The sequence below is a fragment of the Schistocerca cancellata genome, chromosome 6 (genome assembly GCF_023864275.1).
Source record: "Schistocerca cancellata isolate TAMUIC-IGC-003103 chromosome 6, iqSchCanc2.1, whole genome shotgun sequence".
Classification (NCBI taxonomy): Eukaryota; Metazoa; Arthropoda; class Insecta; order Orthoptera; family Acrididae; genus Schistocerca; species Schistocerca cancellata.
In genome coordinates, this window is record NC_064631.1 from 530,528,214 (window position 1) to 530,546,858 (window position 18,645).

Here is an 18,645-nt window from a genome sequence, read left to right on the forward strand (position 1 = left end):
GTAAGAGAGTCTGACCAAGTCTCACGTAGGGGGGAGGTGGGATCCAGATTTTGAAGAAAACCCCTCACGTAATTAATGGACGTCCCCTAACTCAGGAGTTGCCTCTGGCAATCAGTTCCTTAAATTATTCCCTTTTGAATAACAATTCTATACAATTTCATGAGTTCTTTATTCATTAAAATAATAAAAGTAAAATAAGCTGTTTAGTGAACTCTAGTTCTATACATCTAGAAAGGCATCTGTAAAAGCATTGATATTTCAGTATGTTACAGTACTGTTTTGAAAATGCTTTATGAAGAAATGAAACGTAACGACACAAGTGTTTCGTCAGTTCTAGCTTTTGTACCACGACAATGGAGTTGTGTACCGGGCGCTCTCGTCTAGCCTTGGCGGCATTGCCCGTTTTATTTTGCCAAAGATGAAAAGCGCTTTTAATAAAAGGTATTTCACAACATCGAGGACACTAGGGCGAATAACAGCTGGTGCGTTGACGGCCAGCCGCGCGGAATTAGCCGAGCGGTCTGGGGCGCTACAGTCATGGACTCTGCGGCTGGTCCCGGCGGAGGTTCGAGTCCTCCCTCGGGCATGGGTGTGTGTGTTTGTCCTTAGGATAACATAGGTTAAGAAGTGTGTAAGCTTAGGGACTGATGACCTTAGCAGTTAGGTCCCATAAGATCTCACACACATTTGAACATTTTGAACATTTGTTGACGGCCAGTCCATACAATGAGCGCCAAATTCGCTGTGATGTTTGGAGCAGGCGACATAAAGATCTCGTATAAGGTTTGGTGCTGACCATATTTCTAAGATGGGCTCGTGACTTTTCAGTCTGTGTACACAATGACAGCATAGTTGTTTCCTGCCGTTGCTTACAGTGGGAAATATGACGTTTTGTTGCTGTTCAACTTATCATATACTTCGTTTTGGCATCTGCAAAAATCAGTTGCTACCTTCTTTAAAGCTGGCTTGCTGAGATGAGCGTGACGCGTCCGCATGTGTCACACTTTGGAAGTTCATCAATAGTCGCTCTACAAGCGGAGAAGACTTATTTGCTATCTGTAAGTGAATTACAGGATATATTTAGTGGAGAGATAGCCACGATGATTTCAAGGCATCGCTGATACACAGTGACAGAAGACGCCGTCTTGACCCCTGTAGTATCAGCGGAACACGCTCTGACTGAATCACGTCAATACAACGTGAAAAGATAGTTCTGGAACATCATGTGAAGAGGAAAAAAATCGCTTGAGATTGCTACAAGATTTAATGATCTGTTCTGGCTTTATAACCAGACTTTTACAAACGTCTAGTGTATAAACAGAGCACACGCTTAGGAAACTGTTCGGTGATTTGTTCTTCAACACTACCCTAGTACATGAACTTCGAAGACAACAGGAAAGTAAGGAGAAAGAGATCAATGGCCTTCTGTCACATTTGTATCTTGCCATTTTTTGCCGTTACAGAATGCAGTGAGGTGACAAAAGTCACGGCATACCACCCAATACCGTGTCGGACCACCTTTTAGCCTGCGTAGTGAAGCAATTGGATGTGACACGGACTCAATAGTTCGCTAGAAGACCCTTGCAGAAATATTAAGCCAAGCTCCCTCTATAGCCGTCCATAATTGCGTAATTGTTGCTGGTTCAGGACTTTGTGCACAAACTGCCCTCTCGATTATGCCCCATACATGTTCGATGGGTTTCATGTCGAACGATCTGGCTATTCGGCCGAATTGTTCAGAACGTTTTCCAAACCAGTTGTGAACAACTGTGGCTCGGTGACATTGCACATTGCCGTCCCTCAAAAATTCTATCGTTGTTTTGGAATATGGAGTCCATTAATGACTACAAATGGTCTCACAGTAACCTAGGATAACCATTTCCAGCAATGATTGGTTCATTTGGTCCAAAGGATCCAGGCCATTCCAAGTAAACACAGCCCACACCATTATGGAGGCATCGCCAGCTCGCACAGCGCCTTATTGAGAACCCGGGTTTCATGGCTTCTTGGGGTATGCACCACACTCTAACCGTACCATCAGCTCTTACCAGCTGAAATCGGGACTCATCTAACGAGACCACGGTTAGGTCACGAGCCCGGGAGAGGCGCTGCAGGCGTGGTCGTGCTGTTAGCAAAGGCACTCGCGTCGCTCGTCTGCTGCCACAGCCCGTTATAGCCAAATTCCGCCTTACTGTCCTAACGGATACGTTCGTCTCATGTCCCACAATTATTTCTGCGGTTATTTCAAGCAGGCTGCTGTGTGACTACGCAAACGCAGCTGCTCTCGGTCGTTAAGTGGAGGCCGACGGCCACTGCGTTGTCCGTGTTGAGAGGTAATGCCTGAAATTTGGTATTTTCGGCACTCTCTTGACACTGTGGATCTCTGAATAATGAATTCCCTAACGATTTCCAAAATGGAATGTCTCCTGCCTCTGCCTCCAACTATCACTCTGCCTTCAAAGTCTATTAACTGCCGTCATGCGGTCATAATGACGTCGGAGACCTCTTCACATTAACCACGTGAGTACGAAAGACAGTTACGACAATGCGCTGCCCTTTTATAACTTGTGTATCCGATACTACCGCCATCTGTATACGTGCTACCCCATGACTTTCGTCACCTTAATGCGTGTGCTGTCTGTAAACGAATGACAGAACTTATACTGCACAGTGGTGGCCATAATAATTGGAAGACATTGCCCATAAATAGCAGCGGAAGACGCCTGCCTGTCCCCTGCAGTATTACTGAAATACGCTCTGTCTTTATCATGTTAATAAAACGTGAGAACTTAATTCGGCGACATTATGGGAAGTGGAAAGAAACCACTTGCGACTGCGACAAAATTCAGTTTTATAAGCAAACTTCTACGAACGTCTGGAGTACGTGCAGAGCATACGCTTAGGAAACTGTTCCGCGACTGGTTCTTGAACACTGTTCTAGTTGTGGAGTTCCTTCGAAGCCATAAAGAAAAGAAGGGGAAAGAGATCAATGATCTCGTATTAAATTTTTACCTTCCCATTTTTTTTATCGCAGAATATAACTCACGGGTGATTAAAAACATAATAAGAACTACTATTACTACTATTCATCTCCGGCTGGTCCCGGCGGAGGTTCGAGTCCTCCCTCGGGCATAGGTGTGTGTGTTTGTCCTTAGGATAATTTAGGTTAAGTAGTGTGTAAGCTTAGGGACTGATGACCTTAGCAGTTAAGTCCCATAAGATTTCACATACATCTGAACATTTTTGAACTATTCATCTTGCTATTAAAGATCACTTTTTATCCGTGTCTGGTTCCTAACATGTAATTACGGAAACATGGTTCCTCCTTGAAGAAACACCAATTCTTGTTTAATGCCGTAACATGCTTCGGTGAATTTCCACCGTCGTCAGCTCATTCATCTACTTCCTGTCAAATAACACAAACAAAAATTCTATTGATGGTATTTGAAAAAAGCACGAAACATGTTTGTGTATTAAAAAATAATAATTTGTGTTTGCTCAAGACAGAACAGTATTCCCATAATTATATACTGCTACTGCTACACCACGCATACGCTAGTCTCAAATATTTGTTCAACGATTATGTGGCAAAAACTGTAGAAGAGAATCAACGACAGCACGGATCCCCTTAGCATATTTCCAAGAACCAGTGTTCGAGGCAATACTGACTATTGCTGCTTCCAGTAGGCCTCCCGCATAAGAATCATAAAGAGGAAGTCGAATGCTAAGTTTTCCCTGTCTAACAAATTGATTAGCATTGTAATTAAAATAATTTTGGAGGAATTGAAAAATAAGATATTTCTCACCATAGATTTAATGAGAATGAAGTAACGTTAGATTTCTTTGGGTGACTTCGCTCTAAAAGCAAAATAAGAAGCCTGAGAGAAGCTGGCAAGAATAATTCCCACTGGACATTTGAGTACGCCGCTGACTGATTTAACAGCTCTCTCCGAATCTCTCTCATCTCTACACAATGCTTGATCGGCAGCTCACACGAAATCCAAAACTTTTGCCTGCTCAACACACGAACTTCTCTTAGAGCCAGTATCCGAACTCTGCAATTAGTAGCAGACCTGTGATTTTTTTTTACTCTTCTCGCAACACATCGCGCGATCGCGCGGATATTAAGCTACGGTCTAGTATTACATTCTTAGGCCTATTATAAAATATACAAAAAAGTAAATTAACAACATGAATGTTCTAATTGGCAGAACGATGTCGGAAAGTTGTTTAAAAATTGTAAAGTACATATAACTTCAAATTGCAAATACTTTTAGTCAGAAGACCTTTTTACTAACGATAAAACTTAAGGTTTGTACAAAACACATTTCAAAAAAATACGATCTGTCCACTTCACCATTTCGCTAACGCACAATTTTTTTCTTGATGGTATTTGTCTTTCTATGGTTTCTCGTCGGTTTTTGTTACGGGACCAGAGCCGATACTATGCAACTATGTAGCCAAATGTAGGATCCTGCTTGTATTTTTCTCAAGTTACTCACAAAAATGCAAATATCTGGATGAGCCGATACGGACAAGGGGTTAAAACAAGAATGAAAACTCCCGATCGTATTTTTCGTTGTTCAAAGAATAGAGCCTGAAGAGGAAGTGGGGAATTGAGGTAGGGGTACTAGTGAACTATTTCCTGACCTTTTTTGAATTACGGACAAGATTGAAACTGCCAGCATACGCCGGATTAACTATTGTACGCTGTGGATAAAATACACCTAGAAAGTTTTATTAGGATGTATGTCTTTATTTTGACAAAAGTGTAATCGGTTAAAGAGCGCTTTTAACAGTTTAGCACTAGCTATGCCGCGCACATAATTGTATTGTATTATTAAAAGTATCCCACTGAGAGGATCGGCGACTAAGGCAATCGGATAGCTACGCCCATATAATCAAACCTCTTTTATTGTTAGATACTGCTAAATTATATATTTAACATCCCACAGCCCACATGATCACTATCAGATAATCGCACAGTGAGATTATACAGATTTAACATTGTCTAGTTATTTGACGTCTCGTGATTTCCGCTTTTCAAATGTGCAAATATCTGAATGACCTGCAGAATAATTAGCACATTGTCTCTCTTCTCATCAGCATTATCCAAGATTAAGCTCATACAAGATTTAAGAAACCGGAAAAAGGAGAGAAAATTTCTGTGTACGACAGCAGCTAGGTGTTTGCTACAGAAGTTTTATTCTGGCGTATCGACGTAGATGAAGCGCAAACCCCCCCCCCCCCCCCCCAAAAAAAAAAACACATATACAGAAACACACACACACACATCAACACCCGAAACGGAAGGAGAAAGACTTAGTGATTATTCCTTTCACACAAATTCTACCGATCACTGAGATTCGCGTAAAAATTGATCACCGATCACCAACAGTTAACTTTCCAAACTAACCTCCGCAATAATTCATATAAGCTGTATAAAATTAGTACCACGAATTGAAGAGGGATGACACTGGTTAGCACGGTCGCGCGCACACGAGAACGAACGCACCCACAGGCACATACACACACACACACACACACACACACACACACACACACACACACACAGACACACCTACATATATAATTGAATAAGTGGGAGAGAAAAGAAAATGCCTTTTAGCCACGGCGAATGAGAGGCAAAGTTGGAGAGGGACTAATATTCGAATGTGAAATGGAATTATTTATGCAATTAGGAAGGTGTGTTGAATAATTTCCTTTACGTTGAGACATAGAACCGCTGAAGACATTATCTGTTTATGAAGAATTATTTATGATGTTGTCAAACACATCAACACCACATCGGAACTTCTCTACGTATTTCCCTCAGTTCTTCTTCCATCCTTTCCTCCCTGGTCCAACTCCTTCCTCCCTCTGTACACTTGTCTGCTCCCCTCCACTTTCTCTGCCCCTCCTCCATACCCCCTCCATTTTCCTTGTCTCTCCCTGCCTCTCTCATTCGAGTCGGCGCACATGCACGGCTACCTACTGTCTACATACCAGTAAAATCCTATTCTCAAAAAAAAAAAAAAAAAAAAAAAAAAAAAACATACAATGTGCAGTGTTCACAGAACTAATAATTAGATACTTGTGTATAGTGATTAACAGAAGTCACCCTGCCTTGTAACGCACTCTCTATTTTAAAAAAATGCAACAACACAGAATAATACTAGACAAGCGGGTCTGAATAGCCTCACGTAACTATGAAATTTTATATAACATTATGCACATCATCACTACTCTTAGGTAGCCGCCCGATCTGAGGCGTAACTTATTTACACAATGGTTTAGAGAGAAACATGCACCACAATAGCGAATGTGAGTTGACCTAATGCGGTAACGCAAGTGACAGCTTATTCATATCCTACAAGAAAACTGTTTTTGATATCTGGCCACGAACATCAAACAACCGACTAAGTCTTTGTTCGTCTACGTGCAGGTCTGTGCGGAGAAAACACTGACTGTTGCCCCATAACGTCTTATGCTGCTTGTTGTGTACGCCTGCTTTTCAGTCTGGCAACGGACAAAAACTCATTTTTTGCAGATGACAGCCCAAGTAATGACGAACAAGGTGCTGCACACTTTCCCTTTCGCGACGCACTCTTCGGTCGTACTCGCCACGGGCGACTCACCTAGGAGCGAGGGCGGGAAGCGGTGGTCCACGGGCAGACTCTCGGGGCTGGAGTGCGGGGGCGTCAGCGGCTCGGGCGCCCCGCGGTACACGATCATGTCTCGCCACTGCTCGCCGGCTTCCGCGCGCCACCCCGCCTCAGCGCCGACTGCAGGCGCCACCCTCCGCCGCGCGCCGGCCACCCCCACCACCGACCGCCGCCAGTTGCAGCCCCAGCCCGCCTCCCCACCACGCGGACGCAGCCGGGGTCGCCTATTGGTCAGGGCGCCCCGGGACCCTCCCCTCATTGTTGCCGGCGGCGAACAAAAGACGCACGGGGTGCGCGATGACAGTTCGCGACTGCAGCGCCGACTGCGAGTAGTTTGCCAGTCCTCGCAGCGCACATGTCCGCTGGCTTTGTCCTGCGAAATGGCGCAAGGACGACCCTTGGCGTCTGCCTTTTTTGGTCTGGAGGTTTCTTCCTGCCTTGTAATCCACGGTAGAGATAGAGACGTTTGTACTGCACCGCCAGTTGGCTGACTAGACCGTGGAAATATTGAAACTCAACCTTCACTGAACAATTCTGCTTTATTTTTCATCATCTTCTCCATTATTTTTATTTGAGAGTCAGAACTGATAAAATAATTTACTGGAGATATCAGTTCCACAGCTACACTGTACTCATTTATGTTTATTTCTATTTTTATTTCTAAAGGTGATGTAGATTACAGGCAGTCTACAGCAAGAAGATCACTTCTAATAAAGAGGAATTTGTGAACTTCTCTGCAACTCTATGCCTATAAATTGAAGTTTCCTGCTCGCTTATGTCTGTGTATTCGGGCTAATCTCAGGAACTACTGTAGGGATTTTGATCTGGTTTCCACTAATAGATGATTGATCACGAGGAGGGTTCGTGTATATATAAATACTAGTGAACCCAGCAATGCCTCACATTGTTAAATATGTTTGGAAATTGGATGTGGATTCTAATCACCTTCTCCCCCCTCTCTCTGTCCAACTTCTCTCACCCTCTCTCAGTCCGTCTCCATCTCCTCCGCCCTCACTGTACCGTCTCAGACCCCCGTTTCTCTCCATCCTTTTCTCCCACGTCTCTTTATCCATTTTCTTCTTCCACCTGTCTATGCCCATTTCCTCCACTCTGGCCACCTCCTGTTGAGCCTTCTTTACTGCTATTGCAAATTTGTACTACTTAGTACTATTCTAATCGTAAGCCGATAAGGCATATTCACAACTTTGGTATTTTCTGCGAAACCCGACTGCGAGGAAGAACATGATATTAGGCATTGTTGCGTATACTTCATTTAAAAATATATATGATGATAAAAGAATATATATGGGAGAAAAAATTTGTCTGACTGTGAGAAATGAAACAGAACAGCACGGTTTCGCTGGAGAATACAGCGCAGGATATTCTTTATCGGAGTTGGTTTTAAAAGAAAACCTCTACATTGTTGTTTTAAAGAAAATGCAGCTCTTGTCCATCCGAATGTCTATTAGAGTATCGTGTAAAAGTTTAAAGTAAATCTGTTAAGAACTTCTGGACAATTTTTCGACAACGTTTCTCCCTTACGTGTTATGTATATATTTACTTATTTAAAAAAAGAATATAGCGTATGTCCGTTCGAATGTTCATTAGAGTATAGTGTAAAAATTCGAAGTAAATCAGTCAAGAACTACTGGTGATTTTTCGTAACAATATTTCCCCTTCATATATTACAAGTATATTTACATATTAAAACAATATATAGCCTGTGTCTGTTTGAAAGTTCAATAGAGTATCGTGTAACTGCTGGAAGTAAATCGGTCACGAACTTTCTGAGATTGTTCGTAACATTTCCGCTTTGTATATTACATAAAAGTTTGTCTGTTATATGTTTAGACCCTGCATCCGTCCGAACTATCATTAGCGTGTCGTCTAAAATTTTGAAGCAACTCGCTCAAGTACTTTTAGAGAGATTTTTGGTAACAACTTTGAATAATGACTTATATGTACACTGAAGAGCCAAAGAAACTGGTACACCTATCTAATATCGTGTAATGCCTTCGCGAGCACGCAGAAGTGCAGCAACACAACGTGGCATGGACTCCACTAATATCTGAAGTAGTGCTGGAGGGAAATAACACCGTGAATCCCGCAGGGATGTCCATAAATTCGTAAGAGGAAGAGGGGATCTCTTCTGAACAGCACATGGCAAGGCATCCCGGCTATGCTCAATAACGTTCATGTCTGGGGAGTTTGGCGGCCAGAGGAAGTGTTTAAACTCAGGAGACTGTTCCTGGAGCCACTCTGTAGCAATTCTGGACGCGTGGGATGTCGCATTGTTCTGCTGGAATTGCCCAAATAAGTCGGAATGCACAATGGACATGAATGGATGCAACTAATTGGATGCTTACGTACGTGTCACCTGTCAGAGTCGTATCTAGACGTATCAGGGAACCCATTTCACTCCAACTGCACACGCTCCACCTGTCTGAACAGTCCCATGCTGACATTCATGAGGTTTTCTCCATGACCATATCCGTCTATCTGCTCGATAAAATTTGAAACGAGACTCGTCCGACAAGGTAACATGTTTCCAGTCGTGAACAACAATATTGGAGGCGAGGCGTAAAGCTTTGTGTCATGCAGTCGGCTTCGATAGCCCATATCGATGCTGTTTCGTTGAATGGTTCGCACGCTGACTCTTGTTGATGGCCCAGCATTGAAATCTGCAGCAATTTTCGGACGGGTTGCACTTCTGTCATGTTGAACGATTCTCTTCAGTCGTCGTAAGTCCAGTTCCTGCAGGATCTTTTTCCGGCTGCAGCGATGTCGGAGATTTGATGTTTTACCGGATTCCTGATATTCACGGTACACTCGTGAAATGGTTGTGCGGTAAAATCACCACTGCGTCGCTACCTCGGAGACGCTGTGTCCCATCGCTCGTGCACGGACTATAAAACCACGTTCAAACCCGGTTAAATCTTGATAGCCTGCCAGTGTAGCAGCAGTAACCGATATAACAAGTGCGCCAGAGACTTGTCTTATACAGGCGTTGCCGACCGCTGCGCCTTGTTCTGCAGGTTTACACATCTCTGTATTTGAATACGCATGCCTATATCAGTTTCTTTGGCGCTTCAGTGCATATGTAGCCTATGTCTCTGCGAAGAGTATCGTGTAAAAATTTGTAGTAATTCACTCCGGTACTTTTCGACAGTTTCAATGTTTCCTCTTTACATACAGGGTGTTTCAAAAATGACAGGTGTATTTGAAACGGCAATAAAAACTAAACGAGCAGCGATAGAAATACACCGTTTGTTGCAATATGCTTGGGACAACAGTACATTTTCAGGCGGCCAAACTTTCGAAATTACAGTAGTTACAATTTTCAACAACAGAAGGCGCTGCAAGTGATGTGAAAGATATAGAAGACAACGCAGTCTGTGGGTGCGCCATTCTGTACGTCGTCTTTCTGCTGTAAGCGTGTGCTGTTCACAACGTGCAAGTGTGCTGTGGACAACATGATTTATTCCTTAGAACAGAGGATTTTTCTGGTGTTGGAATTCCACCGCCTAGAACACAGTGTTGTTGCAACAAGACGAAGTTTTCAACGGAGGTTTAATGTAACCAAAGGACCGAAAAGCGATACAATAAAGGATCTGTTTGAAAAATTTCAACGGACTGGGAACGTGACGGATGAACGTGCTGGAAAGGTAGGGCGACCGCGTATGGCAACCACAGAGGGCAACGCGCAGCTAGTGCAGCAGGTGATCCAACAGCGGCCTCGGGTTTCCGTTCGCCGTGTTGCAGCTGCGGACCAAATGACGCCAACGTCCACGTATCGTCTCATGCGCCAGAGTTTACACCTCTACCCATACAAAATTCAAACGCGGCAACCCCTCAGCGCCGCTACCATTGCTGCACGAGAGACATTCGCTAACGATATAGTGCACAGGATTGATGACGGCGATATGCATGTGGGCAGCATTTGGTTTACTGACGAAGCTTATTTTTACCTGGACGGCTTCGTCAATAAACAGAACTGGCGCATATGGGGAACCGAAAAGCCCCATGTTGCAGTCCCATCGTCCCTGCATCCTCAAAAAGTACTGGTCTGGGCCGCCATTTCTTCCAAAGGAATCATTGGCCCATTTTTCAGATCCGAAACGATTACTGCATCACGCTATCTGGACATTCTTTGTGAATTTGTGGCGGTACAAACTGCCTTAGACGACACTGCGAACACCTCGTGGTTTATGCAAGATGGTGCCCGGCCACATCGCACGGCCGACGTCTTTAATTTCCTGAATGAATATTTCGATGATCGTGTGATTGCTTTGGGCTATCCGAAACATACAGGAGGCGGCGTGGATTGGCCTCCGTATTCGCCAGACATGAACCCCTGTGACTTCTTTCTGTGGGGACACTTGAAAGACCAGGTGTACCGCCAGAATCCAGAAACAATTGAACAGCTGAAGCAGTACATCTCATCTGCATGTGAAGCCATTCCGCCAGATACGTTGTCAAAGGTTTCGGGTAATTTCATTCAGAGACTACGCCATATTATTGCTACGCATGGTGGATATGTGGAAAATATCGTACTATAGTGTTTCCCAGACCGCAGCGCCATCTATTGTTGACAATTGTAACTACTGTAATTTCGAAAGTTTGTCTGTCTGAAAATGTACTGTTGTCCCAAGCATATTGCAACAAACGGTGTATTTCTATCGCTGCTCGTTTAGTTTGTATTGCCGTTTCAAATATATCGGTCATTTTTGAAACACCCTGTATATGTTCACTGAGCAACCAGAACATTACGACCACCTGCCTAATAAACACAAGCTGCGACATGGTTCAGTCATAGTTGCCGATGTAGTGGTGTTAACGTTGGCACAAGCATGGGTCGTCGGCTGCGAAGGCCCATCGTTTGGAGTGTTCGGTGCAATGTGTGTTCAGGCACACTTGCACAGTGCACAGCATTAAAGTCTAATGTTAGTTCCGACACAGCTCGCTGCCTGTCCTGTATTACCAGTCTGCCCAGCCTACGACTTCGGACATCTGTAACGAGGGGTGGTAGTCCAATCCCTCCATGTCTAGACGTAGGTTCACCTAGGTTTCGCCATATGTTGAAGAAATTCACCGTAGCACTCCTCGAACACCTGACAACTCGTGCAGTTGGCCTTAGGGCCATCACAATCTGCTCTCGGTCTAACTCAGACAGATCGCACACCTTCCCCAGCGTGCACATGAAAAGCACGATCAGTGATACTACAGCCACAGTGCATGTGTCTGAGTAGCAGTCATTCCTGTGCAGGCGACGCTTTTATCTCGTCGACGGCTTTTTATCGATAGTGGGTCGGTGGTCATAATATTCTGTGTGTACAGAATATACCGTAAAAATCTAAAGTAAATCGGTCAAAAACACCCCGAGATTTTTGCTAATTTTTTTTCTTTTTTTTCCTTTATTGAATTTCGGGCTGGCAGCAGCCTAGTACGCTGATCTGCAGCCTACAGACTTTTTAAAACGTAAGAAGAAGGTAAGAAACAATAAAAGCAGGCGATAAAACGGTGACTTAAACTGTAAAACGGTGAAAAATTGTGGAAGTTAAAACAGAAAGAAAAGGGTTGGCAATGCTAATAAAATACACAGGAAGCAGACAGGTAATATATAGACAAACAATTAAAAAAACATGGCGACAGTCTGGTTTCTGTTCGCAAGAGATATAAAAATCACACCCAGCGACAGTATGATGTCCGTTCGCAACACCTCAGAAAAGACACACAACACTGAACACTAACTGTAAACACTGCACTAAAATGTCGGCACAAAGATGACACACTGTGGTGTCACCGCCAGACACCACACTTGCTAGGTGGTAGCTTTAAATCGGACGCGGTCCATTAGTACATGTCGGACCCGCGTGTCGCCACTGTCAGTAATTGCAGACGGAGCGCCACCACACGGCAGGTCTAGAGAGACGTACTTGCACTCGCCCCAGTTGTACGACGACGTTGCTAGCGACTACACTGACGAAGCCTTTCTCTCATTTGCCGAGAGACAGTTAGAATAGCCTTCAGCTAAGTCCATGGCTACGACCTAGCAAGGCGCCATTAACCGTATCTAGAGAGAGTCTCACTTGTATCATCAAGAATGCTGTATACAAATGATGGATTAAAGTTAAGTATTAAAGAAGCTACGTACTTTTCTTTATAGCATTCATTACGTATCCTGTTTCAGACCTCAGCAAGCCTGCTTGAATTTAACGCGTGCATTTCGGCTACTTCCGAGTGGCGTGGCTGACTTGATACGCCACAACACACACCAAAGCCAAGGGCAGATGAGGGGGAAAAACGAAAGGGGGGGGAATTTTTGCTAAAAAACGTCTCCCTTTTACATATTCTGTACATAGTTATTTATCGTATATATTAAAAAATGTGTAACGTGTGTCCGCCTGAAAGTTTATTAGAGTCTGATGCAAAAATCTAAAGCGAATTGGTCAAGAACTTTTCGAGGTTTGTGGTGGCAACGTTAAATTACGACTTCTCTATAATAGCGGTATAGATTTCATGGAAACTGGCTGAACTGTGATGAAGGAAACCCGCAGCCGCCGAGAAAACGATACCATTGCCATCTAACCGTGAATGGCCGAACTTGGAGGCACAGCTCTGGATGGTGTGATTCAGCTACGGCAAACTGAGTGCGCGCGACAGCTCAGCTTGCTTTGACGTACGGGCAAAGGGCGGCGCGGTCAGTGTGGATGCGAGTTACTCTAATCACAAATTATTTATTTGGACGTTTTGAAATTACGTATAAGACTGTTAAATCAATGTCACTTTCACGTGCTCATAAACATTTGTGGATTCGCGAACTTCTTCAAGAACGAAGGAGTACTTGTATTAGTTTTGCAATTACCAAAAAACAAAAACCAGCAGTACATTGCAGGTACAGCCAGGAACATCCCATCGACCACAGAGACGCGACACTGCCAGTTGCTCAACGAAGCGTTGCCTTCGTGAGCCGATAATCAATTGATCAATATACTTACATGTAAATGCGTTATGGAACCCCATCACTAATCCTTTCTAATCTTTTGAATGTCGTTTTTCTTCTACTTATTCCGTTTCACCCCAAAAGCCTTAATTTAACTTCGTATCCCTCGCTACATGTGACTGTCTCTGAAATGCGCACTCACTAATCCATCTTACCTTCGTTTGAAATGTATACCATAATAGCTGATCGGTATGAGACACACACGCCCTTGAGTTCTCAGCAGTGGAAGACAAACCAAAGAAAACATTCCCCCGTTCATATCATCTGACCCCACAATGGCCACGCTACTTGCCGCTCTGCCTCTGAGGCAAGCTGAGAACTTTGCTTAGCTCAAGTTCGCGTTCACCAACGTCTGATAAAATAAGCCCATCTTAAAAACATCCCTGTTTCTGTATTTTTGCTTGCTACTAAACAGAAAAACTGCAATCTTAAGATGCTCTTCACGTTAGTTGCCTGTTTTGGATTCGGCTCTTAGTTTGTAAATGCATATTATTATAAAACACGGCCGAGAACCGCAGGCCGCACGCGGCCCGCCGTTTGACGAGCACTGGTATAAACTCCAAGACAACTATACTGCCATGTTCATCGTCCACCAGCACGCTGTGTGGGAAGCACAACGTGCTGTGCCTACAAACAACAACACTCCTCGAAAGTCCGGTGGAGGGCAAGCGGTGACGACGGGCACCATCTTCTTGAGACCTTAAATATGTAGAATGGAATGAAACTCAGAAATTCCGTGCGGGTCTCTACAGAAAATTTCAAAACACTGCTACAGATGGTTAGGGAACGCATTTTGGAAACAATGACTGCTATTTCAGAATGCCAATTTGTATTTCATTCAGATTAGCAGCCGCAATTCGTGCTCATACCTCATTGCACGTTCTTCGAAAAACGGGCAATGACTTACTTATCTTCGATCGGAAGCAATCTTTTGAGAACGTCGTTGCGAAAAAACATGCGAATCCAAAATCTGTAGTTTTCACTCGCTTCTGTACAATAAAGCGCTTTCCGAAAAACTGTTTCAGGAAGGGATGCAACTTTCATTCGTTTACAAACAGATTTCTTTTATTCCAGCAGCGCAGCAGCCCTGTGAGCCTGGCTGTTGTCCTCCTGGAATACGGAGTCTCCACAGTATACTCATCATGAAGATGTGGAAGGAAAGCCAACACCTGCTCACCGAGAATGTAGAATGGGCCTCAGTGATGGTACGAAAAACATCGCCAAAACATCATAGAACCATTCTGACCTATACCCAAACCCCTACACACTGCTGGCTAAACGTCTCATTAGGTCGTCGCTGCACCTGAGACCATGCATAATTTACAAAGAGGCGAAATCGTGACTCGTCGTACCGTACTGAAAGGCTCCACTCAGCTTCTCGTCCTGCTCAGTTCCTAAGTCGTTTGGCTCATGAAAACGTGCAGTTTCATGTGCATCTGTGACTCACGGTCCTTTTGCCCGACTTCAAATATCAAATGGTTGCAGTTCGCATTGGTCACTCGAAAACTGGTTGAAAAGAATCTGTATTCACTGACAGCAGCAATCCCTGCAGTGTTCGAACCTGATTGTCGGTGAAAAAGTGTAGCAATCTACCGTTCTTATCGATTGCGATATTTTAATGACCGCTGTTCTTATTCCGTGTTGCGTGGCTGCTCACAGCTCGAAACACTTTTTCTCGGGAATGGATAGACGTATCACGTTGAAATTTATGTGACATGCTAAGATCTACGGTGCTTTAGCTATGTATAGAAGTGGCTGTGCATAGGGAGTTAAAAATAATGGGCTATAGTGGTCGAGCAGCTCTTCCACAAATTTCTTAGTCAGAAGTAAAGATGAGGTGAATCATTTTTACAGCATTGTGTATTGCGTATAGCCTAGGAACAGTTCGGAGACGATGAGCGTTTGCATCAGCATGACGCCCTATTATGAAGCAGCGTCTGAGAAGCTATATTTTGTAGAAAGTATCATTCCTCAAATGGATTATCCTGCCCTGAGTCCTGACCTAAGCCAAATGGAACACCTTTGGAATGAATTAAAATGTCGACTTCGTACCAGATCTCGGAGTCCAAGACGAGTGCTTCTCTGCTTTCAGCCTTTGAGGAAGACAGGTTACCTTTTCTCCACAGACATTCAGACACTTCATTGAAAGCGACCCCAGCGAGTTCAAACCGCCCTAAACGATATGTCCGATAGTAAACACCCGTAAACTTTTGACCGGATAGTGCACTACCTTGCATTTCGGACAATTGACAAATTATGGTCTCACATTCATTCTCAAGTTCTAACCACAAAAGAACAGGTCACAAAGACAGAAGGTAAATCAGAACCCTATCGACAAATTGACAGAGGAAAACAAGAAAAAAATGACAGTAAAAACGGGCTCTAAAATACACAATTTAAGAGCTATGAGAACTTGTACATGTACGATATTGTGAAATATATCTCTTCTACTGCAACCTCTTTACTTTCAGTATTTTCGGAGCAAGTAGAATGGTCCAAAACAAGAAAGAAATGTCCAGTAAACATGGGCTGTAACATACATATCTTAAGAGATGTGAGAACTTGTTCAGCAGAAGTGATGTGTTTCACAGTAGCGAAGATGGACAAGGGCATATAGCTCATATGGTATGCATTTTATAGCCAATGTTTACAACATATATTTCTCTTATTTTAGTTCGTAATACCACCCTTGAATGTTTCTCGGTGGACTTCTGTTTCAATCTGAAGGAAGTTCATGTCTGGCTTGTTAACAGACAAAAATATTTTATGTACGTAGTGTCTGTTCTTTTTGGACATGTCCAAAAGAACGGACGCCATTTTGATCCTGCTGCCGTTACGAATCAGGACACAAAGGAGTCACAGAAATTAGCTGCCCAAGGTGCTCTGATGAGGCAACTTGAAAATTTGTGCCAGATTGGGATTCAAACCCGGCTCTCATGCTTACTAGCAGATGGGCTGACCACTATACCATCCGCACATAGTGGTTACCACAACCGCGTGGAATACCATAGCACGCCTCCCGTCAGACCCAAATTCTCAACATACACCTCACACTACTGGTATAGTGCCCCTGTGCATTAGAATCATCGCTCGCTGCATCTCGCCGACTCCCGTAAAAGTTCAAGCTTGCTATGAGTCTGCACTGAAGGAATCATTAGTGGTCATCCCCTTAATTACATATGTGGTGTCTGCTCTGTTCGAACATGTCCTAAAAGAACAGCACCACATATAGGGTGATCGGAAATTCCTGTTACAAGCTTTCATGACTTGTAGCAGGGAATAAGTACATAATATTTTGAACAGGAATCAATGTCCGGAAACGTACCGTTTCCGTTTTACGACGGTTTCAGCTCTGATATGTAACGCATCCACGTATGCTGGGGGAAAGAATAAAGCATTGATTGTCCTGGTATGCAATAGCGTAGTCAGAATGACGCGGACTGCTTCTTGTGGTGTCGTTTGCAAAGTTTAATTTATGAGACTCCTGTAGTGAAAGGAAGATCTGCTGGCACGAGTTCTGTCCACTGCGCTAGAAATTTAGGAGACATCTAGTGGGATGGAGAGTGTTTATCACAACATGCTTCGTAAGTATGTCTGTAACAAAGATGGCGGCAGCGACATCGAGCCGCTGTTGTAATGCGTCCGTACTGTTCTGCACTTACCGTATGCCGGGTTCTTTTTTGTTTTGGAATAATGTAAACACGTAATGTTTAAGTGTTAATACCAACAAATGTGCTTAACTATAAACGGATGATTCGTTGTGTTTCCTTTCGGATTGTTACGTAATGATTGTACTGTGTCATACCTAATTCAGTTCCTCAAGCAGAAGTCGATGAGAGAAACAACTGATTGGAAATGTCGTAGAACCGAAACGGTGTACTTCCGGGCATGGCTTCTATTCAAAATATTATGTTCTCACTCCCCTCAACAGGTCCTAGAAGTTTTTAACAGGAATTTCCGAATACCCTGTATATATTATTAAGGCGATGACAGGTAATGATGCCTTCAGTACAGAATCACCCCAAACTCGAACTCTTACGGGAACCAGCAAGATGCTGCGAGTCATGAGGCTAATGAACAGGGGCGCTGTAGTATAAGTTGAGAATTTGGGTCTTACGGGAAGCTTGCTCGGATAGACCGTGCGGATGTGGTGATCAATTTGTCCGGATGGCGTAGTGATCAGCAGATCGGCCTACTAAGCAAGAGGTCTGGGTTCGAATCCCAGTCTAGCACAAATTTTCAAGTTTTTCCACTGATATGAATCAGTGCCCACGGGCAGTTAAATTCTTTAATTACTGAGTGTTCTAAAAATATTTTAAGTAGAGCAACCTGAAAATTTGTATTAAGGCCTATAGGTATTAGCAGCATGTCGTAATACATCTGATTTTAGCGATGGGCATGATAATTCCAAAAGCGGGAAGATACATGTGTAGGCCTCAAGTTTGAAATATAATACTTATTAAACACAGTAGTGATCACCTTTGAATTCATGTTGAATGTTTATAGACGGATATATTACCTTTCGGAGACAGCACTTGATAATAGCCTATAAGGCCTAAATTGGACAATTGTGCGGAACGTAATAAAGTAAATACTAGTTAATTAAGCAACAGATAAGGTTTGATCGTGACCTAGTCCTTCAAAAAATTCACGGCTGCGGTGCCTACATGAAGAAAATGATTTGAATGATCACCTGTTCAATGTCTAAGAGACGAACTTTGGTAACGTGAAAAAACAAAACACCGACAATAATTAACAGGACCAAAAACACTCACACAACCAGTGAGTCAGTTGCAACAGTAGACACGTGGGCCAATATCAATGAGAGCACCTGTTGCCCACACTTTAACTTTATGTACTGAGTCTTTTGATACCATATTGCGTAACTAGTTGCAGTTAATAACAAAGTTTGAGAATTGGCATGTCAGCCCGAAGCCGGTAACCATTGCACCAGAAATTGTATATCAACACAACTGA

At 43.5% G+C, this 18,645-nt stretch overlaps 1 protein-coding gene across 1 annotated transcript in view; it reads right to left on the minus strand.

Annotated features, from left to right (window-relative positions):
- The window catches only part of LOC126190991 (LIM/homeobox protein Lhx3), a 202,036-nt gene extending 195,279 nt beyond the window's left edge, over positions 1–6,757 (minus strand). Inside the window, exon 1 of the mRNA XM_049931668.1 lies at positions 6,639–6,757. Coding sequence (XP_049787625.1) covers positions 6,639–6,735 — 97 coding nt within the window. The 5' untranslated portion in view covers positions 6,736–6,757. The remainder of the gene's footprint in view (positions 1–6,638) is intronic.
- Positions 6,758–18,645: the final 11,888 nt, after the last annotated feature.